Below are 25,737 nucleotides of genomic sequence, written 5' to 3' on the forward strand. Positions count from 1 at the left end.
AAACCCCCACAAATGACCACTTTTTGTAAAGTAGACACCCCTAGGAATTTGATAAGAAGCATGGTAAGTATTTTGCAGATCTCATTTGTTACAAGTTTTTTAATTTGAAGAAAAAAAAAAACAAAAACATATATTTTTTTTTTGTATATATATATTTAAAAACCTTGTGAGAAAAAATGAGATCTGCAAAATACTCACCATGCCTCTTTTTTAAATTCCTTGGGGTGTCTACTTTCCAAAAAGGGGTAATCTGGGGGGGGGGGGTTGGTACTATCCTGGCATTTCAGGGCCTTCGAAACTGTGACGGGTAGTAAGGAAGTGAAATGAGGAAGTTACGCACCTTTAGGCTTTCAAAGTCGTCATTGGATTTCAGGCTCCTGTATGTAGCTAGGCTCCCAAATAGTCTCACACATGTGGTATCCTCATACTCGGTAGAAGTAGCAGAATGTATTTTGGGGTGTAATTCCACATATACCCATGGCTTGTGCGAGAAATATATAATTTAAATGACAACTTTGTGTAAAAAAAAGAAAAGTTTTTGTCATTTTCCAGAAACTTGTGGAAAAAATGAATCTTCCATGGACTCAATATGCCTCTCAGCAGATAGCTTATGGTGTCTACTTTCTGAAAAGGGATCATTTGGGGGTGTTTGTACTATCCTGGTATTTTAGCACCTCAAGAAATGTGATGGGCAGTCAGAAAGTAAAAGCTGTGTAAATTCCATTATCTATACCATAGTTTGTAGATGCTATAACTTTCACACAAAGCAATCAATATACACTTATTGGGATTTTTGTACCAAAAAACATGGAGTAGAATACATTTTGGCCTAAATTTATGACAAAATATTAGTTTTTTTGGATATTTTTTATGATAGAAATGAGAAAATATTGTTTTATTTTTTCAAAAAATATTTTTTTTCAAAATTTTGTTTCTAGCGCCAAAAATAAAAAGCGCACAGGTGATCAAATACCACCTAAAGAAAGCTCTATTTGTGTGAATTTAATTTGGGTACAGCATTGCATGACCGCTCAATTATCGGTTGAATTAGTGCAGCGCCAAGTAGCAAAAAGAAGCCTGGTCATTAAGGGGGGTAAATCCTCTAGAGGGCAAGTGGTTAATGGACTTATGAGTATTTTGTTATATACTAAATTTATTTTGCACAATGTACTTATTTCTTATTTTTCAGTGTATTGTTTGTTGAATGAACAAATGATTTATTGATTTGATGCACCTTTATTGATTTACACAGCATTTTTTTAATGAATTATTTAGATTTTTTGATGCAATGATGTACTGATGCAATGCACTATTTTTGGTTGTATGTATGGCCTGAAATAATAGTTTTTATATATTTAATTTTGAGTAGCGCTGTATGCTGTATGACATTAGTAGGGAAGACTTTAATGTCAGCTTCAAGGATATCTTTTTGTCCTTTTTTGGAAGACTTACACATGTGTGTATGTGCAATTTAATGTTTATTTCTTATTGTTTTCTTTTTTTTAAGCTTTCCCTGGAATTAAAGGTAATATATATATAGTAGTTTGCCTCCTCTATTGAAATTTGCAAACTGGCCGAGGGTGTGTCAAGTTGACAAATTCTAGGCTTTAAGTTTTGAGTTCTATTGAAATTTGCCTATACTAGGCCCAGCCTTTTACTAAATTTGGAACATTATATTTATTATATCATCATTTTTTATCGTATTACAAATATTTCTAACCACAATTAGAAACACAATTTTTTAAAAGGTATGTGCAGAAAGCCCATATATGCTTTATAATTTTTGAAGATATGGTTGTATTAAAAACACACATTGAAACATGGGGAACATTTTTTTTAAATGATGAAAATAAGAAAATCATCATCACTTTAACAGATTTTGATGACAGATACACGTCTGCCGGCAATTTCTTTAATATGTTGCTCCAGCTTTCACAATCAGTCCTGCAATATTATAGAATCTTATAGAAATAGGGAAAAGATTACACAGTCTTACCTACACCATAGATGACTGAATAGATTATACGTTTTGCTTGTTCTCTGTCCGTTTGTGATACATTTTTATATTCTATTCCTTTCCTGTTTTCAGAGGACACAAATGTTTCAGCTACTAAATCATATAAAAGCAGTTTATAAGACAATTATCATAACATGTTATATACTGGTATTAATCAGCAATTTATGAAGAAGTAAAGAAATAATCTGGATTACAGCACTTTTAAAAATACTTTAAGTCAACAATCGCAGCTTCCACATCCTATCCTATCTTATCTCTATAGATTCACTCTAAGGCTGGCCATATATTATACCATTTTCTTACACAATTTTACTTTAGATTTATCAAGATCACATAATATGAGGTCAAACTCAAACACTTTTAAATTGTATACTATCAGGCAGGCCCTTAGACTACATAGTTGAAGGTAAATCTAAAGGAAACTGAATAAGAAAATTGTATAATGCATGGCCAGCTTAAAGTATTTTAGTATTTATTCAGCAAGTTATTACTTAGAGATATGATTGCAAAGTTTGAAAGAAATTTTGATGTGTCAGATAGCACAATCAGCCCTATTGTTCAATTACCACTTGCAAAAAAACCCTCAAATGCAGGATAAGCCACCAGAGATTGCTTTGTGCACAATAAATCTTTATGGGATTGATCCAACCGATTGTCTTTCATAAATATTAACAGCAAAGAAGAATCACTGCTACTAAGCAAGACGTACAACATGTTATTTACCCCTCACACACAGATATCCATCTCCAAACTATTGTTTTTTCCTGCAAATGCATTTTGCTAAAATGGATCTCCCCATTACCTTCAACCTTTGAGAATTGGAGAGAGAAGGTTAATCTCACCGTACTTAAGGATTGACAAATCTTGTTGCAATGAGGTACACCTTATAAATTCAATAAACTATGGGATCCATGGCTACAAGTATTGGGATTAGCCCCTCTGTCTCTACAAATTTTTCAATGCTAATATCTTAAAACGGTATGGGAGCTATGTGCCCCAAACCCTTTGAATGTGACCGATGAGGAATGCTATAGATACCAGATAGAGTGGTATCAATGAACAGAAGAGTGCTTACGTATGACATAAGACACAACAGTTATCATTGCTGGTTTATTTTTCCTAAAAGTACAATGTGTATTATTTTTTACATACTCAAGTTCTTATGTGCATTGCAATTTTTCAGTAATGCCATATATGTTTTGAGGTTGTGATAAGGATCTCCCACAGTTCTACGTTACATCGATATTTGTTTGGTAATTCCATTTTATATTCACACAGTGTGCTAGATACATAGCGTGCTGGTCCTGCTCAATAGTATGTTTGCTACTGTATACCATACTCTGCCTGGTGTCTTGTATTGTATTCTTTTTCTTTTTGGATTTTTGTAAATTTGCAAAAATTTGATTAAAAACTATTTGGAAAAAAAAGAAGTACAACAAACAGCAAACATCAAAGCATCCACATTTACATATAATTTCAAACTTTTTATAGAAACAGTGTTTTAAACATTTATTTAAAAACAGATTTATTGATATATTTAAATATACAGACATTACATATACACTTACCGGCCACTTTATTAGGTACACCTGTTCAATTACTTGGTAACACAAATTGCTAACCAGCCAATCACATGGCAAAAACTCAATAAATTTAGGCATCTAGCCATGGTAAAGACGACTTGTTGAAGTTCAAACCAAGCATCAGAATGGAGAAGAAAGAGCATTTAAGTGACTTTGAACGTGGCATGGTTGTGCCAGATGGGCTGGTCTGAGTATTTAAAAAAACTGCTGTTCTACTGGGATTTTCATGCAGATATAACATGTTTTGAATGGTACATTTCCAGATGGGAGAAATTTTTTGTTTGGGTTTACATATCCTTTATTTTTATTTTTTTTTGTATACATGAAGTAGAACAATGGGCAAATAAAAATAAATAAGTTATCAAGTCTGCAATGCTTTTACAAAATATTATTATATAGCCTAATTGGCCCAGGTGGTCAAATATCATTTGACACAGGAGATTCCCTTACAGGTATGTATGGAAGCTGCTTATTATAATTCAACTTCACTGAACAACCTACTCTGGCTTAGACCTGCTGACCACAAATCTCTCACCAACCCTGTTACAATGCATCGTCTTGAAAATGGGAGACTTAAACATTATTCAGGGCTGCCATCTCCCCATGCCCCACTGCTTTCTTTCCTCTTAAACACATAGGGGTTGATTTACTAAACGCAAATAGACTGTGCACTATACAAAGTGCAGTTGCACTCTGCAAGCACAATTGCTCCAGAGCTTTGTAAATGAGATACAGATTCACTTTGCAAGGAATACCCAATCATATGCAAAGAAAATTAAAAAAAAACACTTTTGCTTTCATATGATTGGATGATGGAAGTCAGCAGGGCTTCTGCTCATTTATTAAGCCCTGGAGCAATTGCTTTTGCAGAGTGCAACTGCACTTTACAAAGTTCACAGTCTATTTGCCTTTAGTAAATCAAACCCATAGTTTTATCCTGCCAACACTCCCCCTTACTCCATTCAAACGTGGGCTAATCTGAACCTCACTAGGCTTTATCAATAACAACAGCTACCATGATCAAACCACTCAAAGCATTACAGCATCACCACAAATTGCCAAGTGTTGAATTGTTTCGGTACCTCCAAATTGGGCACTTTTTTACTACGTTCACACGAAGCTAGAATCACCAAATACAGTGGAAATAAAAAGTCTACACACCCCTGTTAAAATGTCAGGTTTCTGTGACATAAAAAAATGAGACAAAGATAAATCATTTCAGAACTTTTTCCACCTTTAATGTGACCTATAAACTGTACAACTCAGTTGAAAAACAAACAAATCTTTTAGGGGGGGAAGTAAACATAAAAAACTAAATTAATATGGCTAAATAAGTGTGCACACCTTCTTATATTTGGGGATGTAGCTGTGTTCAGAATTAAGCAATCACATTCAAAATCATGTTACATAGGAGTCAGTACACACCTGCCATCATGTAAAGTGCCTCTGATTAACCCCAAATAAAGTTCAGCTGTTCTAGTAGGTCTTTCCTGATATTTTCTTAGTCGCATCTTGCAGTAAAAGCCATGGTCTGCAGAGAGCTTTCAAAGCATTAGCGGGATCTCATTATTAAAAGGTATCAGTCAGGAGAAGGGTACAAAAAAATTTCCGAGGTATTAGATATACCATGGAACACAGTGCAGACAGTCATCATCAAGTGGAGAAAATATGGAGCAACAGTGACATTACCAAGAACTGGACGTCCCTCCGAAATTGATGAAAAGAAAACTGGTCTGGGAGGCTGCCAAGAGGCCTACAGCAACATTAAAGGAGCTGCAGGAATATCTGGCAAGTACTGGCTGTGTGGTACACGTGAAAACAATCTCCTGTATTCTTCATATGTCTGGATAATGGAGTATAGTGGCAAAACGGAAGCTTTTTCTTACGAAGCCAATTTTTGCAAAAACACATCTGAATTCTCCCAAAAGCATGTGGGAAAATGTGTTATTGTCTGATGAAACCAAGGTTGAACTTTTTGGCCATAATTCCAAAAGCTATGTTTGGCGCAAAAATAACACTGCCCATCACCAAAAGAACACCATACCCACAATGAAGCATGGTGGTGGCAGCATCATGCTTTGTGGCTGTTTTTGTTCAGCTGGAACTGGGGTCTTAGTCAAGGTAGAGAGAATTATGAACAGTTCCAAATACCAGTCAATACTGGCACAAAACCTTCAGGCTTCTGCTAGAAAGCTGTACATGAAGAGGAACTTCATCTTTCAGCATGGCAACGACCCAAAGCATACATCCAAATCAACAAAGGAATGGTTTCACCAGAAGAAGATTAAAGTTTTGGAATGGCCCAGCCAGAGCCCAGACCTGATTCCAATCGAAAATCTGTGGGGTGATCTGAAGAGGGCTGTGTACAGGAGATGCTCTCACAATGTGACAGATTTGGAGTGTTTTTGCAAGGAAGAGTGGACAAATATTGCCAAGTCAAGATGTGCCATGCTGATAGACTCATACCCAAAAAGACCGAGTGCTGGAATCAAATCAAAAGGTGCTTCAACAAAGTATTAGTTTAACAGTGTGCACACTACAAAAATATTATTTTAGTTTTTTATTTTTACTTCCCTCCATCTAAAAGATTTCAGTTTGTTTTTCAACTGCATTTTATGGTTTATAGGTCACATTAACCTCCTTGGCGGTATGATTCTTTCCGATTTTTTGTGCTGAAAGTGGTACCATTTTTTTGCATGGAAATATGTAGTTTTTTATTTTAGGCTGTCATTTTTAGGAATAACTCACTGAAATCTGTACGAACAAGAGTCTATTAAACATTCCGGATATGATAAAATTTGAAACACGAAATCATAAATTATAATTTAATAAATATTCATAAAAAATAATAATATAATAATAATAATAATACATTTAATTCAATAATATAATCAAACCAAAAACACTGAAATTTGAAATACAGAGGCAAATTCGCACATCGCTGAGCAAAGTCGCAAAATCGTTTTCAGTGTCTGATGACGAATTTCCCCACGAATCATTATCACTCAATTCTGCAAGTGGTTCTAATTTACTATCGTTGTTTTCTAGCTGGTCTAAAACCGCTTTTGACGTAAAGGGACGCTTTTTGGACGCCATGGACTTTTCTAAGTTTCCAGGCAGAAAGAACATTCAAAATGCAGGCAGGGCACAGGGCAAAGCAGTAGGGACAAAATATATGTGAAATGCATTGAAACAGCAATGACAGCAAAAATGACATTTTTTTAAAATTTCAAATTTCCCGCTGGTTCCGTCCCGATGTCACAGGGACCGGAACACAGAAGCCGGATGCCGGCATCGGCCGGGGCAGATGGCCGGGGACTCTGCAGGGGACACTTCGCGGGAGCGAAGAACAAGGTAAGTGCTGCAGGGACCCCCAGAGCAACGCCGCATGGTAAGCCCGAGTGTAGCTCGGATATTATGGATATTATGTTTTTAACATTATAAAGAATTAGTTTGAGTTCATTATATTACAACATTGGATGTTACAGAAGATGTGAGTTAATAAGAGACCTTAGTACTATATCTCAACAAATGTCTAAGATATATAGGTAGATTTTTTTTCTCCAGAATCACTTAGGTAACACATTATTTGCAGTGATATGAGTACTAGTCTGTCTGAAACCAGCCAAGTCAGAAAAGCAGTTATCTCTAATATTCATGATATTCTTACTAGCCAAGGTTAAAGGTCAACCTTTGATATACTACATAAGGCATGTCAGCGAAACCCAAAATAATTCCTAATCCTATACTGCCCCCTTCAGATAACTGAAATCAATTAGTAAAGTAAATGACAGCCAGGTCTGACATCACTTTTAGGTGAGAAAAGATTAGCCCGCCTAGGTTCTATGAGTGATAAAAGTAGGAGACGGACAGAGATGGGGGAAGACATCACAAAGAAAAGGGAAACACATCACAAGACAAGACAGGAGACAAGGAACAACAGAAGGACATAGACACGCCCTGAAGTGAGCTGATTGAATGCTGGCATCATTGACACCATAGAGTCCATACTGGTGACTATAACTTTTTCTTTAGGTAACTTGTACTTGCTTATATCTCCAGCTAAACCGTTTAGCCTGATTACGGTTATGGTTAGCACAAGAGTTGATGGGAAATAATTAGAGATGAGCGAATTATTCAAAAATTCGGTTCGGCTGATTCGCCGAATTCGCTGATTAAATTCGCTTCGTGCCGAATATATTCGCTGCAAATTTAACTTATAAAAGGGTGTTTCTAGGCTTCAGAGAGGCTTTATATTAGTGCACAACACTGTACCTTTAATTTAAATGCCCTTGGAGTCTGCTGGGGAAGAGAAATAATACTGTCAGTCAGTATGACATGCAGATGAGTGCCGTCGATCTTAGAATCACCGCACACTTCACTCATTTGGGCAGTCACGGGGCCAAAACCAGAGTGTGGGGCCACAGTGTGGCGGTGGAGGCAGCAGCAATGGGAGGCCATACAGCACCCTATGACAAAATGGAACCCACCAGCAGTGTGAGGAGACCTGAAAGTGGCACATGGCAGAGTGTGGCGATGGAGACAGCAGCAATGGGAGGCCGTACAGGGACCCATGACACACTCTGGACCTGGCAGCAGCATGAGGAGGCGGTACAGGGGCCCATGACAGATTACGGGCCTGGCAGCAGCATGAGGAGGCGGTACAGGGGCCCATGGCAGAGTGGCGGAGCGTAAGCAGCTAAAATTGAAGGCCATACAGAGGCCTATGTTAAAAAGTCCCCCCAGCAGCAGCGTGGGGAGACGACTATCAAGAGTCCAATGGCAGAGTGGCGGAGCAGAAGCAGCTTCAATTGAAGGCCATACACAGGCCTAGGTTAAAAAGCGGAAGCCGTCAGCAGCGTGAGCAGACGACAGAGACACATGGCGCAGGGTGGCGGTGGATGCAGCAGTATTCGGAAGCCAAACACAGGCCTCGGTTAAAAAGCGGAAGCCGTCAGCAGCGTGAGCAGACGACAGAGGCACATGGCGCAGGGTGGCGGTGGAGGCAGCAGCAATGGAAGGCCATACAGCACCCTATCACAAAATGGAACCCACCAACAGTGTAAGGAGACCTGAAAGTGGCACATGGCGCAGGGTGGCGGTGGAGGCAGCAGTATTCGGAAGACATACACAGGACTAGTTTAAAAAGCGGAAGCCGTCAGCAGCGTGAGCAGACGACAGAGGCACATGGCGCAGGGTGGCGGTGGAGGCAGCAGTATTCGGAAGCCATACACAGGCCTAGGTTAAAAAGCGGAAGCCATCAGCAGCGTGAGCAGACGACAGAGACACATGGCGCAGGGTGGCGGTGGATGCAGCAGTATTCGGAAGCCAAACACAGGCCTCGGTTAAAAAGCGGAAGCCGTCAGCAGCGTGAGCAGACGACAGAGGCACATGGCGCAGGGTGGCGGTGGAGGCAGCAGCAATGGAAGGCCATACAGCACCCTATCACAAAATGGAACCCACCAACAGTGTAAGGAGACCTGAAAGTGGCACATGGCGCAGGGTGGCGGTGGAGGCAGCAGTATTCGGAAGACATACACAGGACTAGTTTAAAAAGCGGAAGCCGTCAGCAGCGTGAGCAGACGACAGAGGCACATGGCGCAGGGTGGCGGTGGAGGCAGCAGTATTCGGAAGCCATACACAGGCCTAGGTTAAAAAGCGGAAGCCGGCAGCAGCATGAGCAGACGACAGAGACACATCGCGCAGGGTGGCGGTGGATGCAGCAGTATTCGGAAGCCAAACACAGGCCTCGGTTAAAAAGCGGAAGCCATCAGCAGCGTGAGCAGACGACAGAGGCACATGGCGCAGGGTGGCGGTGGAGGCAGCAGCAATGGAAGGCCATACAGCACCCTATCACAAAATGGAACCCACCAACAGTGTAAGGAGACCTGAAAGTGGCACATGGCGCAGGGTGGCGGTGGAGGCAGCAGTATTCGGAAGACATACACAGGACTAGTTTAAAAAGCGGAAGCCGTCAGCAGCGTGAGCAGACGACAGAGGCACATGGCGCAGGGTGGCGGTGGAGGCAGCAGTATTCGGAAGCCATACACAGGCCTAGGTTAAAAAGCGGAAGCCGTCAGCAGCGTGAGCAGACGACAGAGGCACATGGCGCAGGGTGGCGGTGGAGGCAGCAGTATTCGGAAGCCATACACAGGCCTAGGTTTAAAACTGGAACCCAGCAGCGTGAGCAGACGACAAAGACGCACATGGCAGAGGATGGATCTGGCAGCAGTATGAGAAGGCGGTACAGGGGCCCGTGGCACAGTGTGGTGATGGGGGCTACAGCAACTGGATGCCAGAAAGTGGCCGATAGGGCTATATACTGCATGACTACATAGGTGGTTTTTATAGTACTTTATTTTGGCCTCCCTCTCAGCAGGTGCGAAAAAGGCCACCATTTTTGAACGGTAGCGAGGGTCCAACAAGGTGGACAGCCAAAAGTCATCCCTCTGTCTGATGGTTATTATTCGGCTGTCGCTACGCAAGCAACCGAGCATGCTATGGGCCATTTGTGCCAAGGAATGCGAGGGACTCCCTGCCTCCATCTCCACAGCATACTGCCACGGTGCGTCTGGGTCCTCTGTCTCCTCCTCCTCTACCAGATGCTCCTGCTCCTCCACTCCTGTCCACTGAGTGGAAAAACCACCCATTTCACTCAATAATTCCTGAGCACCAATGTCCTCCTCTACCTCCTCCTCTTCTTCCTGTCCTGCCCCCACAGGGGTCATGTGGCGTTGAGATCTGTGCGCCACGTCTACCGCACCCTGACCAGCCATTGTTAACAGCATTTGTTCCAGGACGTGCAACAGAGGAATGACGTCGTTCATCCCATAGTCCTGCCGACTCACGAATAGCGTGGCCTCCTCAAAGGGCCTGAGCAAGCGGCAGGTGTCACGCATGAGCTGCCAATGGCTGACATCAAAGTTACACAGGGGAGTACCTTTATCCGCTTGTAACATCAGGAAATCGGTGATGGCCTTTCGCTGTTCGTAAAGGCGGTCTAACATATGTAGGGTTGAATTCCACCTTGTTGCAACGTCGCAGATCAGGCGATGCTGTGGAATTCCGTTCTGCCGCTGCAGCTCAAGGAGGGTGTGCTTTGCGGTGTAGGAATGGCTGAAATGCATGCAAAGTTTACGTGACATTTTAAGGATGTCTTGCAGTGGGATGGTGGATTTTAGGAACCGCTTGACAACCAGATTGAACACGTGAGCCATGCATGGCGCATGGCACAACCTTCCTTGACGCAGAGCAGACACCATGTTCTTTCCGTTGTCGGTCAACATGGTTCCGATTTTCAGTTTGCGCGGAGACAGCCATCTGTCGATTTCTCTGTTCATTACACTCAGAAGTTCCTCCCCTGTGTGACTACGTTCGCCAAGGCATACCAGGTGCAGCACAGCGTGACACCGTTGCGCCCTGCACATGTGATATGCCGGTCGGGTAATGGGACTTGGCACGGGGGTGGCGGCTGAGGACACGGCGGAAGAAGAGGTGGTAGAGGCGGACATCTTTGCTGGACCAAGGACGTGCAAACGTGGAGGCAAAAGCGGCGTGACCTGTCCAAGTTGCTGGTGCGGCTGTGCCGGCACCACGTTCACCCAGTGGGCCGTAAATGACATGTACTGTCCCTGACCGTAGTTACAGCTCCACACGTCGGCGCTGCCGTGCACTTTGGCAGAGACCGACATGCTCAAAGACTGGCCCACCATCTCTTCTACATGTGAATGCAGGGCTGGCACTGCCTTTTTGGCGAAGAAATGCCGGCTTGGCACTCTCCACCGCGGCTCGGCACAAGCCATCATTTCTCGGAAAGGTGCTGAGTCCACCACTTGGAAAGGGAGGGACTGCAGCACCAGCAACTTGGACAGGAGGACGTTCAGCTTCTGCACCGTCGGGTGCGTGCTCGCAAACTGTTGTCTCTTGGAAACGGATTCCAAGAAAGACTGCTGACGGAATCCGTGAAGAGGAGTAGCAGGAGAAGGAGCATCTGAACGAGCGGATGATGCCAACGAGCGACAACTCCCCTCAGCAGAGGTGTTGGAGCCTTGACTGGCTGATAGAGGGCGATTGACGTCGGGTGACGGAGCAAGTAACGGAGCGGGTGATGGAGCGGGGGCTGGGGCAGGCAGAACCGCCGTATCTTTATCACGGTTTTCCCAGGCCACCGAATGGCGACGCTGCATATGCTGACGCAACGCTGTAGTCCCAACATTGGCCCCCTGGCCACGCTTGACTTTCTGGCCACATAGTTGACATACGGCTACGTTTACTTCCTCGGGCGGCTTGACGAAAAATTGCCACACCGCCAAGTAGGAAACTTTGCCCCCGCTACTCCTCACTGGCTGACTGCTACTTCCTCCGTGCACACCGGCACCACTACTGGCCGTGGTGGTAGGCTGCAGTGGAGCTGGTGCTCTACTCCGTGGCCGTTTGGCTCCACTGACACTGCTGCGACCCTGCTGCCTCCTGGGCAACCCACCGACTGTTTTGCTCGCTGGCAAGCTGGCACCCTCTTCTCCTGATGATGCGGAAGCAATAGCCTGATGACGACGAGGCTGCCAAGTGCGATCAGCCTCATCATCATCAATTAGGGTCTCCGCGTCACTACTAGCCCCCTCGGCTGCGTGTGGGTCAGGAGACAGACCTGTCTCTAGACCGGCTACCGAGCCACTCTCCTCGCCAGTACTTCTTCGCCTGGCTGCTGAAAAGGCGGATGTCTCCCCCCGTTCCTGACCGCCCTCTGTTAGCTCTTCCTCACTGTACAGTGGGGCTGAGCCCACAGCATGCGATACATTGCTTGGTGAGGGAACACCAAAGGACAGGGGCAGGTCGAGGACACGTGATTTCAGTGGGCTTGCTCCCGGGCCATGCCAACTAACGGTTGTGTCTGACGTACCCACCGACCGTTGGCTGTAGGTGTCAGAGGTGACCTGGGAAGAGGAAGACGACCGAGTCAACCAATCGATGACGGCAGGGTTGTCGGTGGAGACACGACCGCTGGATGACACCGGGAGCACTGGCCTCTGGCTGCGACTAGTGCTGCCTCGACGCCTTCCTCTGCTGCCACGTCTGCTCGCTCCTGAAACATTGCCTCCTCTGCCACTCCTCTGCGTGTTGTCTGACATACTCTTTAGTTCAATAAGCACCCCAAAAATAAAACCGGATTTAACTCTTTGAACGTACAATAGTGGTTGTGAAGCAGAAAGTCAGTTTATTTAGCACAATCGGTCAATTGCAGCTTGCCGTTGGCTGTAAACTGTACGTTTATGTCACTGGAATGCACTAATCACCCAAAAAATATTACCGCCACCCGGCGTGTAAATGGATCTAACTCTTTGAACGTACAATAGTGGTTGTGAAGCAGAAAGTCAGTTTATTTAGCACAATCGGTCAATTGCAGCTTGCCGTTGGCTGGAAACTGTACGTTTATGTCACTGGAATGCACTAATCACCCAAAAAATATTACCGCCAGCCGGCGTGTAAATGGATCTAACTCTTTGAACGTACAATAGTGGTTGTGAAGCAGAAAGTCAGTTTATTGTACACAATCGGTCAATTGCAGCTTGCCGTTGGCTGGAAACTGTACGTTCATGTCACTGGAATGCACTAATCACCCAAAAAATATTACCGCCACCCGGCGTGTATATGGATTTAACTCTTTGAACGTACAATAGTGGTTGTGAAGCAGAAAGTCAGTTTATTTAGCACAATCGGTCAATTGCAGCTTGCCGTTGGCTGGAAACTGTACGTTTATGTCACTGGAATGCACTAATCACCCAAAAAATATTACCGCCACCCGGCGTGTAAATGGATCTAACTCTTTGAACGTACAATGGTGGTTGTGAAGCCGAAAGTCAGTTTATTGTACACAATCGGTCAATTGCAGCTTGCCGTTGGCTGGAAACTGTACGTTTCTGTCACTGGAATGCACTAATCACCCAAAAAATATTACCGCCAGCCGGCGTGTAAATGGATTTAACTCTTTGAACGTACAATAGTGGTTGTGAAGCAGAAAGTCAGTTTATTTAGCACAATCGGTCAATTGCAGCTTGCCGTTGGCTGGAAACTGTACGTTTATGCCACTGGAATGCACTAATCACCCAAAAAATATTACCGCCACCCGGCGTGTAAATGGATCTAACTCTTTGAACGTACAATGGTGGTTGTGAAGCAGAAAGTCAGTTTATTGTACACAATCGGTCAATTGCAGCTTGCCGTTGGCTGGAAACTGTACGTTTCTGTCACTGGAATGCACTAATCACCCAAAAAATATTTCCGCCAGCCGGCGTGTAAATGGATTTAACTCTTTGAACGTACAATAGTGGTTGTGAAGCAGAAAGTCAGTTTATTTTGCACAATCGGCAAACTGCAGCACCAACTGTGCACGACAGCCACCAAAAAAAAAAAGGGTGTATGTCACTTTAAATTTTCGATTCTTTGATAGCTGTGGCCCTGAGTAACGATTCTGTGTCCCTGAGTAACATTTCTGTGTCCCTGAGTAACAATTCTGTGTCCCTGAGTAACGATTCTGTGTCCCTGAGTAACAATTCTGTGTCCCTGAGTAACGATTCTGTGTCCCTGAGTAACGATTCTGTGTCCCTGAGTAACAATTCTGTGTCCCTGAGTAACGATTCTGTGTCCCTGAGTAACGATTCTGTGGCCCTAAAGTCTCTGTGTCCCTTAATACAGACAGGTCTGTCTCTCTTGAATGACCGGAGGCTAATGGAGAATTCTAAGATGGCCGCGATTTATAGCTCCACCATTACACAGTGCTGGCTGGCTGCTGATTGGCTAATGCGATCACATGTCATGATTCATGACTCATGAATGCATTATGGGTCAGCGCGCCTTGTCTGCGCGCCTTCCCAGAGATCCCCGCCCCATCTTCTCTGTCCATTTTCTCCTGTCGCCACACATGTCGCCGCCATTTTTGGGAAAATTCGATTCGTGCATCCGAAGTTTGCTAATCTTCGGATTCGTGGCGAATCAAATTTTTCCAAATCTTCGGAACGAATTCCACTTCGTCATGTTCGATTCGCTCATCTCTAGAAATAATGTTAACTGCAGTATAAATTAATTTCATTTCAATTCTTGGGGAGAAAGATTTTATTTTAAATATCCCGGAAGCTAATTTTAGCTACTAGTCAAAGGTTTAGCTCTCTCTCTCTTAGTAGGGAATCTCCTTAATTCCAGATCCCCGCCTGTTTTCATAAATTACATACGGATTATTTTCTCAGAGCTAAAGTTCTGACAGTTAGCTATGAAGTTATGAAACTCTTATCACAGCACTTGATGCACGTCCAAATGATGAACTGACTTTGGAATATGTTAAGGGCAAGCTTGTGGATGAATATAACCATAAAACAGAAAGTATTTGTCGGCTTTAAAGACAAAAAATAGGAATAAAAACAGTGACATGCAACAAGAAAAATTTAAATGTTTTGTGTGCAAGAAACAAGGTCATTCAAAAGCAGGATTGCAGAATTTGGAAAGCTAGAATGCAAAAACAGTCTAAACTACAAAAGGCCAAAAGTGAGAAGAAAGAAGCTGATTTTTCTTCCGATAACGAATATGTTTTTCAATCCAAAAGTCACCTCATCTTTGCAAGTATGGTGTGTTGATTCAGAAGCTACGAGTCACATGACAAATTACAGAAATTTCTTTATTTGCTTTGACCAGAGTAAAACAGAAGAAATCACCCCAGCTTATAGACAAATAATGGAATGAGAATGAGAAGGAGATATTTTTCTTTACTGTCCTATTTCCCAGTGTCACCAGAAAGATAGCTGTGAAAAATGTCCTGTCTATCCCTGCTCTTGAAACTAATGTTTTGTCAGTGAAAGAGCTCACAAAACAAGGCAATGCTGTGACCTTCCAAGATGAGAGTTGTACCATCACAAAAGGGAATATCTTACTTACAAAGGCTAAAATTACAGATGAACTGTATCAGCTGAACTACAATGATGTGGTTAAAACTGCCAAGGAGGAAAAACATTCAAACTGTATTCACGCATGGCACAGAAGTCCTGACATAATAAAGAAATTAACTGAGAGTAACTATGCAAGTGGAATATAAATTAGTCCTTTTGATCAAACAATGAAATACACCAACTGTATAAGGAAAAATCACAAGAAAAGCCTTTCCAAAGCAGTGTAAAAGCAGAACTATCAAACCTCTGAACTTTATTCAGATCATTGCGTTCCAATGGAAAAATTTACTCCAGAAAAGTAGAGGTATTTTCTCACTTTTACAGATGATTACTCCACATATACTACACTATATCTGTTACTCAACAAAAGTGAAGTACCAGAGAAACTTGAACAGTATTCAGCTCAAGTAAGCAACAAATCTGGCAAAATGCTGAGTTTATTGCACATGGAACTGAATCTATGTACAGGTGATAACACACAGGCGATTCTCAGAAAGCATGGCATAATAATATTCCAAACTACTGTACCATACAACCCAGAAAAAAACAGTTGCAGAAAGAATTAATAGTACTCTATGTGAGCGCTGAAAAACCATGCTGATTGATGCCGATATGCCAACTACATACTGGGGGGAAGCAATTATGACCACATGCTATCTACAAAATCAACTAATAGGAAAATCAAACGAAAAACTCCATATGAACTGTGGAAAGAAACCCCGATTTTGAACAATTTAAAAACTTTTGGAAGAAAAGCCGATGTGCATATCACCAAAGAAAAAAATGTATAAAATGGGATGCTTGCACAAAGGAAGGTGTACTTTTGAGGTACAGTGAATCTCAAAAGGGATACAGAATTCTACACCAAGACACAAACAAGACAGCGATCAGTAGAAGTGTAATTGTAAATGGAACTTCAGTGTGTTCACAATTTCATAAACTAACACAAAAGCTTCAAACTGAGGGGAATTCTACATCAGTGTCACATGAAGGCAAGCAACAAAGTGACAAAGAAATAGAAATTAATGCAGACAATCCAAATAAAAGAAGAAACCAGGCCACAACAGGCTTCAATCAGGAAATCCACCAGAAAAAATGAAGGAATCCCAGCCAAATGTCTGCCCTATGTTGCTGTGTACCATTAAATCCAGTGTCAGATACATGGGATGAGATGCAAAGACTGCAAAGACTTCCAACCCATGAGAAACAAAAGTGGATCAGAGCAGCTGTTGAGTGGGGGGTGCTTGAATACAGTGGTCATGTATTTTGTACAACAACTACATCCATATTCAGTAGAGATTTATTTTTCAACTAGTAGATGGCAGTGTTTATAAGCTTGTAGCTGCATCTATCATAATACTCTGTCAGCCTTTCTCAACCAGGGTGCCTTGAGGTTCTTCAGAGGTGCCTTGACAAAATGTTTAAAATGTGCTCAAAACTTGTATACAAGCCAGCAGGTAGGTAAAGCCTGCCTTTTAGTTACACAACGCCACAGGTTTTCATTGTGCACTATTATGACCTTCTAGCCGCCAGCATCCTGACAACATATGACATCATCAGTTGATAAGGAGGATGTCAGCTGCCTGCACAGCATCCTAGTTTGACCCTCCCCTGCCACTCTCCATCAGTGCTGGGGTCACATTAGCTCAATGATGGATAAAAACTGAGGGAGAAGAGAAACATTGGTATACTAGTCAGTACCAGTGTGCAAAAGTGTATTTGCTTTGGAAGAATAAATCACCTCTAATGTTAGGTGTCATACATGTGTGGATGTTGCTGCGTTCTATAAAACTATTAGAATAGTTATTCACATGTTAGAATGGGGTGCCCTTTTAAAATTATGGACAGTCTTGAGGCACCCCATTTTAGAATAGGGTGCCTCGGCACTGTCCATAATTTTAAAGGGTGCCTTGACTGAAAAAAGGTTGAGAAACACTGCTCTATGTCATTTCTCTGAAATAAAAGTTCCTGTTTCCTTGTTGCAGTAAAGCAATCAGAAAAGCACATGTGGGCTGTGCACTGTTTGTTCTGAAGGGCTATATACAGAATTTCTAACATAATAAATGTCAAATAATTCCTACACCATAAGCTCTATTGTGCTGCTTTTTTTGTGGATTAATCTTCTGCCTGGCAGTACCTGGAGTGCTGCACAGAACCAGCAGAACCTTTCCTATTTACATGGTAAGCAACCACTGAAACAAATGATCTTTTCAGCTGTTTTAAGAAGGGTATTCTACCCATTGACCATCAATGTAGGGGGCAGTACCCTGACTACCAATGCAACAAGGCATTTTTCCACCCGTGAACCACCAATGTAAGGTGCATTTTTTCTATTTACAGTACCTCAAGTGTAGTGAGGCATTCCCAGTCTGGCTATTATTACTTGTTCCAGTGTAGTGGGGCATTCTTCCCGCTGACCACCACTGTAAAGAGACATTACATTTTTCATTGACTATTATTATTATTTGTTGCAGTATAGCTTTGGAATTGCCACAGTATAGCTACGCTGTGGGTCTCTTCCAAATTCTTGGAAGAGCCATAGCATGTTATGTTGGCATGGAACATGAACAGATATCTCAAATGGATGCTCCAGTACTAGATCATTCACAATCTTTACTCTCTCTGGCTGAAAAAAGAAATGCTGGAGACTGGGTGCTGGGAGAAGGTTAACATGGGGTCTGTAAAGCCAATTTTACATAGAATGTAATAATTGTTACTCATAGACCACTCTATATGTGACTGAAAAGTTCCTAATTTTAACATTTAGGTATATTTGAAATCCCTTCTTTTACTATCCTACAGAACAACAATCATAAAGACTAAAATTCATCACGCTCTAGGAATCAAACACTGCCATAGATGACTTCATTATATTTCACAGTATGAAATTTCTCTGTCTGTTTTCTCAGACTTATTCCTTGTCCAGTTATCAACAATTTCCTGCTTGACATATCAGACTGCTTTTAAAAGGGAACACAAGATTAGAGAAGATTCTTTGATCTGTGCTGCATTGCTGAGCTACAGTTGAGAGATGCAAAGGCAGTGATCTCCCCCCACTCTCTAAATAAGGGCAGTAAAGCTATGCTATACTTTGAGCTATCATCCAAATAAAGCCCAGGGGTCCTTATGCTATTTCCTTGTTTGTAAAGTCACATATTGTTTTTGGATGGGACACCACATGAGACAGGGTCTTTGCTGAGCAGATGCCATCTGTTTTTCTGCTCTAGTACAGCTGTCATGTTATTATACATTTTCAGGTTGAGAGTTACAGTATTTCCTTGATCACTACTTTGAGGGAAACCATAAGAATTAAAATAACAGGACAAACTAAAACAAGAATAATCCTTGAAATCCACTGAAGGTCACAGTGAACACACTTCAGGAAGAGCAATCAACTTACCTAGTTCTAGATATGGTCTGCTAAACTACGCAGTGGATTTAGGTATCCTGGGTGCTTCCTTCAGAGAACTGCTTCCTTGCCGCTGGGACACAGGAACAAAGTATTATAGCTGGGCATTGCACCCAAGACCTAGATGACACTATCTTAGGTGCAACTGGAACTGTTTATTGAACAGAAATAAAGGTTTTATAAACTTCAAAAATAAGGGCAGTCCCCACATGAACAATAAAAGCAACTATTACACATCGGGATAAACATCCCACAGTGATTAGATAACAAGGTAAAATTGACACCAGACTAATTCCATCATGTAGGAACCTCCAGGAGGACTAGCCAACAGACATACAATAGGTGACTCAATTAACTCAATGAACACAATACACCTTAATAAACAGATTACAGCAAGAGACCTCAGCATCAGGTTGTTTTGAGCTGATTATACTAACATCTGCTCTAAGTCTAGGAGGGGGGTTGAAACAGTCAATGCTGGTTTGGGCACAGAGGCTCCAACTCTGTATCCAGGTCCTCCATTTCTCAGAGTCTGTGTGTTTCAGGGAGACGTGGACTTGAATCTGAAGTAAAAACTACTTCAAAGGTCCCCCCAGGCACACATCTAAAGAATAGAATCCACTCAGATGCCAGGGCCCATGATCAGTAGTAGGCAAGAGACTAGCCTGCAGTCCGCTCCAAAACCCCTGTCACAGTTGAGTCTGTCACAGGTATCTTTAAACAGTATAACAACCAAGCAATCTCCTCCATCAGAGCATCATGCAATAACATACCCTCACCTCCACCCTTTATGTCACTTGGCAATAATCTGCTATACCTCACAACACCTGACTCTTGCCTTAGAGCTAAGCACTGAATTTTACCCTTAGCTGCATAATTATAAAGCAGCAGTGAAAGGGATATTCACCAAACATTCACTGGTGGTGAATCAAATACTGTTTTTTTTTTTTTTAAAACAAATGCACCTTACCAATTCACCTGCAGTGAATGTCAAATTGACTACTTTATAAATATGCCCTAGTGTACGTAATTGCAATTTGTCCTTTTATTTTAGTTTTTGGATACAGTATGGAAAGATTGGAATCTTTAATAGGTTTTTATTGCTGTTTATATCCTTATTGATGAGTTTTACCCCAATATTTGGTAGTCGCTGGCACAGAAAGTGAGGACAAATCCAAACATTTTAAGCTGTTGCCACAACTGGTGAGGGAAAATTCTCCAGTGGGACACCTGTTCCTATTCTAACTTTCATAAGCCTCATGCACATAGACACTTAGTGGCTTCTCTGCTGTACTGAGGCGCAAAATCCCTAGCTCTTTCTGGCAGCCAGGGAGCTGCATAAGCCGCATATAGCCTTCAATAAAAGTGAATGGCTGTATGTGACCATGCTCTGGTAAATGCTGATGGCTTCTGCAATGCTTACCTGCACATGAGCGTATATCTCTTCTACCCGAACACCAAAGAAATGTGTTCAAGCAGAACAGCCATATATGCATGCATAGGTATTTACTGGTACAGAACCCATTAGCAAAATTAAGTACAGCTTTAATCTGTATTCTCGAATGAATGCATGTGCAGCTGCCTGACTTCTGGAAATTTTACACATCAGCACACAGGAGGTAAGTGTCCAACAGGCTCCATAAAGCACACAGGAGCTAAGTGTCCAACAGGCTCCATAAAGCCTTAGATGAGAATTCCATTCACTTTAGAGAAATTTCCTGTAGCATCTTCAGAACAGAAAGTGAGGGGAAATTGCCCCAAGGGGACACAGGCAGCAAGATATCCTTTAAAACCCAGCGTAGGTTAAGTTTAAGAAAAAAAAATAAATGCACATAATTTTTTCAGGAAAAAAAATGTGCATTTGTTATTTTTTTCTAATCAGTGGATCAGTGGTGCAATTGTTAGGCTTCTACAGGCAAGCTCTGCAGCTTTCTGCCCGTTCCTTCATATGGGCTGTCTGTTGAAAGCTGCAGGTCTTGTGAATGAACTATGAGAGTGCTCATCAGTGCCCTTACAGTTCAATCAGAACTAAAAGACGTTAGCTAGTCCTAACTTGATCCAGCGCTGTGCAGGTCGCGTCTCTCCCCCCACTCTCAAAGGTATTGCTGAGGCAGTGCTCCCACTGCTGTCAGTCAAATCCTGTGCAGAGGGAGCACAGGGATGCACAAGCAGGGGACCCAAGAAGAGGAGGTGCAGGGCCACTCTGTGCAATTTCACTGCACGGAGCAGTAAAGTATAGAGGTTATTGAAAAAAAAAAAGAGAGTTAGGCTTACCGGTAACTCCTTTTTCTACGAGTCTTTCAGGACAGCCCCTTGAGACGTAGAGCTCCTCCCTCAGGATCAGGAAACACGCCATCCCCCACGCCTTTAAAAGGCAGACCTCCAGGCCTCCATCCCCAATTGAACTCGAGAACTAGCGGAAGACACTGAAAGACACAAATATACATAGATAATCTCATATGCAACACTTGCACATCTTTAGGGTGGGAAATCACGGCTGTCCTGAAAGACTTGTAGAAAAGGAGTTACCGGTAAGCCTAACTCTGGTTTTCTCCCTGCGTCTTTCAGCACGGCCCCTTGAGACGATAAACTTACCCCTCAGGGCAGGCCCACTGCCTGGAGGACCTTGCGCCCGAATGCCTGCTCCCTACTTGACAGGAGATCCAGGCGGTAATGCCTCCCGAAGGTAGAGAACTTTGACCAGGTGGCTGCCTTACAGATTTCCTCCAGCGAAGCCCTGGCCCTCTCTGCCCAGGAAGCGGATAAGGATCTAGTCGAGTGAGCTTTAACAAAGGGGGGAGGAATCCCTAAAACCTTGTAAGATTCCCCGATAGCCAATTTAATCCATCTACCTATCGTGGATTTGGATGCTGCTGAACCCTTCTTTTCACCCGAAAATAGAACAAAAAGGGAATCTGACTTTCTAAATTCCCGGGACTTATCAAGATAAATCATAAGACTCCTCCTTACATTTAGTAAACTTAACTTTTTCTTCTTTACCTTCAGGAGAAGAACTAAAGGTCGGCAGGACTACATCCTGAGACTTATAAAAGGAGGAGGAAACTTTAGGGAGAAAACCTGGATCTGTCCTGAGCATGACCCTGTCCTCAAAAACGGTCAGGTAAGGCTCCCTAATGGAAAGGGCTTGCAACTCACTCACCCTCCGGGCTGACGTGATAGCTACCAAAAAAACACCTTTAAAGTCAAAAACCTAACTGCAGACTCTTCTAAAGGTTCAAAAGGTTTGCAGATCAAAGTCTTCAGGTCTAAGGATAGATCCCAAACTGGACAAGGCCTGACCCCAATTGGTCTAGACCTCGAAAGGGACCTGAAGAAGCCTACTACAAAAGGATTTTGCTGCAGGGGAACCTGCAGAAAAATGCTTAGGGCCGAAGCCTGCATCTTTAAGGTGCTCACTGAGAGTCCTCGATCTGCCCCTTCCTGAAAAAAAATCCAAGACTGCCGGAATGTCTGTGGGCCCCTGCCGCTGACTTGACAACCATGAACTAAACTTTTTCCAGACTTTTGCATAGATGGCTCTGGTTACCGGCTTACAGCAGCTAACCAAAGTCTTTACCACTGCGTCCGAAAACCCCCTGGCTTTGAGGAGTTATTCTTCAAAAACCAAGCTGTCAACTTCAAGGTCCTGATCCGCGGATGCAGAACAGGGCCTTGAGAAATCAGATCTTCCCTCTCCGGGAGAGGAAACGGGGGAATCGAGGCGAGACTGTTCAGCAGGGAGAACCAGGGCCTCTTTGGCCAAAAGGGTGCTATTAGGACAAGATCCGTCTTCTCCCTCACAAACGTTTGCAGGACCGCCGGGATTAATCTCACCGGAGGAAATGCATAAGCCAAGCTGAAGTCCCAAGAGGTCGACAGGGAGTCTATCCCTAAGGCCTGCTCCCGTAGGTTCAGGGAAAAAAATTGACTGACTTTTCTGTTTTCCTGTGATGCAAAAAGGTCGATCTCTGGAACCCCCCATCTACGAACTCTTGAAAGTTCTCCTGGTTGAGAGACCAATCTTCGTGACTGATTGGTCGTCGACTCAGGAAGTCCGCTAGGGAGTTCTGCGATCCCTTTAGAGGAACTGCGGATACCGAAAGAAGATTTTGCTCAGTCCAAACCAGAATATCACCTGCAATCCTCTGTAGAGAAGGGCTCCGAGTACCTCCCTGCTTGTTTATGTAGGCCACTGTCGCTACGTTGTTCGACCGGACATGCAAGTGACGGTTTTCCAATTTTGTTCCAAAGGCCTCCAATGCCTTCTGAACTGCCATCAGTTCCCTCTGATTTGAAGATTTTAGCTACTCTCTTCGAGACCACTACCCCTGGGCTGCCATGTCTTCTAGATGGGCTCCCCAACCGTAGCTGCTGGCATCTGTTGTCACAATGAGCTGGCACCATTCTAACCCCTTTGTCAAATTTGCCTCTTTCCGCCACCACCAAAGGGACCTTTTGACTTTGGACGGGAGCTGGACCGCTTGTTCTAATGTAGAGCTGTCTCCGTCCCATATCTTCAGCAGAAATGCCTGAAGCGGCCTTTGGTGGAGCCTTGCCCACGGAACCGCCAGAAAACAAGACGTCATAAGACCCACTGCACTTGAGACCTCTCTCACAGACACCAACAGATTGCTTTGCAATCCTGCCAGCATCTGGCCCATCTTTAGAACCTTCTCCCGAGGAAGGAAAATCTTTCTCTCCGACGACAAATCTCGTATCCCAGATAAACTACTTTCTGGGAGGGTGTTAATGCCGATTTGTCCCTGTTGACGAGCCACCCAAGACCCTGAAGGAGATTCTGAGCCACCAGCAGCTCCTCGGTCAATTGCTGAAAAGATTTGGCCACAAAAAGAAGATTGTCCAAATAAGGAATAATCGTGATAGACCTCATCCTTAGGGGCACCAAGGCCTCCGTCAACACCTTGGTAAAAATTCTCGGTGCCGACGCCAGCCCGAAGGGTAAGGCCTGACACTGCCAGTGGAGGACCTGTGAACCCATCCTTACCGCTATCCTTAGGTACTTCTGGCTTGCTTGATGGATAGGGATGTGAAAATACACGTCCCTTAGATCTAGTGTGGCCATAAAACAATCCTGAAAAAGGATATTTTTTACAGAATAAATTGACTCCATTCTGAAATGTTTGTATTTCAGCGCCAGATTCAGAGGCCGTAGGTTCAAAATCAGTCGAAACTTGCCCGAGGGTTTTCCCCCCGACAAATACGTGGGAATAACACCCCAAACCCATCTTGTCCTGAGGAACCTGAACTAGGACCCGCTGGTCTACTAGATCCCCAATCAGACCGCAAAGAGCCTGAGCCTTCTTCCAGTCTTTGGGAAGATTGGTGATCAAAAACTTGCTTGGTGGACAGGAGTCAAACTCCAGCCTGTAACCCTTCTGAATCAGGTCCAAAATGTAGGAGTTCGGGGAGATAGACGCCCACTGAGGGAGAAAGGACCCCAACCTTCCCCCCACCGGGACGCTTAAGTCATTGTCACTTGGAGGGGCCTTGAGGAGGATTGAATAAGATCCCCCCTTTTGCCCTGTTCTTATGCCCCGTCCAATGTTTCTTAGGGTGGCTTTCCCTACTCTGCGGCATCTGGGATTTCGGACAAAAAGTCTTCCTGGGAAATACTTTCTTTTTACTTTCTGGGAAGGCTCTCTTTTTATCAGCCATACGTTCCAGGGCCTCCTCCAAACCAGGCACAAAAAGAAAGGCAAAGCGCAAAGGCGTAACTTAGACGCCGAGTCCCCTGTCCAGGTCTTTAACCATAAAGCATGCCTGGCTGAATTAACTAGGGCCGAAGATCTTGCTGCTAGCTTGACCGATTCCGCCGAGGCATCTGCCAGAAAACCAGCTGCTTTAAAAAGTAGAGGCATAGATTTTAAAATCTGTTGCCTTGAAGTTCCCGCCACCAGATGGTTCTGTAACTGTGTAAGCCAGCATTCTAAGTTCCTGGCCACACAGGTAGCTGATAGGGCTGGTTTAAGGCTAACCGAAGAAGACTCCCATGCCCTACGTAGCAGGACCTCACCCCTTTTATCCATGGGGTCCTTTAAAGCCCCCATGTCCTCAAAGGTTAGATCCATCCTTTTAGAAACCCTAGATAAGGGGGCGTCCAATCTTGGAACCTTGTTCCAAGGCTGAGAAGCATCTTCATCAAAAGGAAATCTTTTCAGAGCCCCTGAAAAGAAGGGTTTCTTTTCCGGATTTTCCCATTCCTGCTTAATGGTCTCAATCAAAGAACTATGGACTGGGAAAACTCTGCTCTTTTTAGCATGAAGCCCCTGGTACATGAGGTCATGCTTGGATATGCAGACTTCCTCCTCCTCAATATCTAAGGTATCTTAAATAGCCTTTAGGAGATCCTCCACATCCTCTAGGGCCAATTTATATCTAGAGATTCTGGAAGCGGTACCCTTTTCCTCGTTATCGGCCTCCGACCCAGAACCCGCCTGGGAAGAGGGAAGGGACCGAGTGTCCTCTTCCTCCGGGTCCTCCTGCCTGGCTGCCCCTACAGCTGTGGCCGGCTGCGCCCAAGGCCCCAGTGGAGTCTGCATTCTATCGAACAGGGACCTAAAAGACTGAAAAGTCGCCGTCATGTCATCTTTAATAGAGGATAACACTTTGTGGCAGGCCGTGAAGGACTCATCTATGACTAAGCTGTCTATACAGTCATGGCACAGGGGTTTCTCACACGCAGACCCCAATTTAGCCGCACATACTGCACATTTTTTCTTTGGGGCTTGAACCGGGGTCCTGTCCTGGGTCTTAACCTAAAGAAAAAGACAGAAG

General features: G+C 43.6%; 1 protein-coding gene and 1 pseudogene across 1 annotated transcript in view; both read right to left on the reverse strand.

The window, feature by feature from the left end:
• POLN (DNA polymerase nu) overlaps positions 1 to 25,737 on the reverse strand; it is a 135,867-nt gene that overhangs the window by 34,318 nt on the left and 75,812 nt on the right. Inside the window, exon 16 of the mRNA XM_089691520.1 lies at positions 1,997 to 2,079. Within this exon, the coding sequence (XP_089547646.1) occupies positions 1,997 to 2,079 (83 nt within the window). The remainder of the gene's footprint in view (positions 1 to 1,996; positions 2,080 to 25,737) is intronic.
• Positions 22,516 to 23,219, reverse strand: LOC149450687 (uncharacterized; annotated as a pseudogene).

This window comes from Staurois parvus, unplaced genomic scaffold (genome assembly GCF_062004578.1).
Source record: "Staurois parvus isolate SC_StPar_1 unplaced genomic scaffold, SC_StPar_1.0 ptg000564l, whole genome shotgun sequence".
In the NCBI taxonomy this organism is placed as follows: domain Eukaryota; kingdom Metazoa; phylum Chordata; class Amphibia; order Anura; family Ranidae; genus Staurois; species Staurois parvus.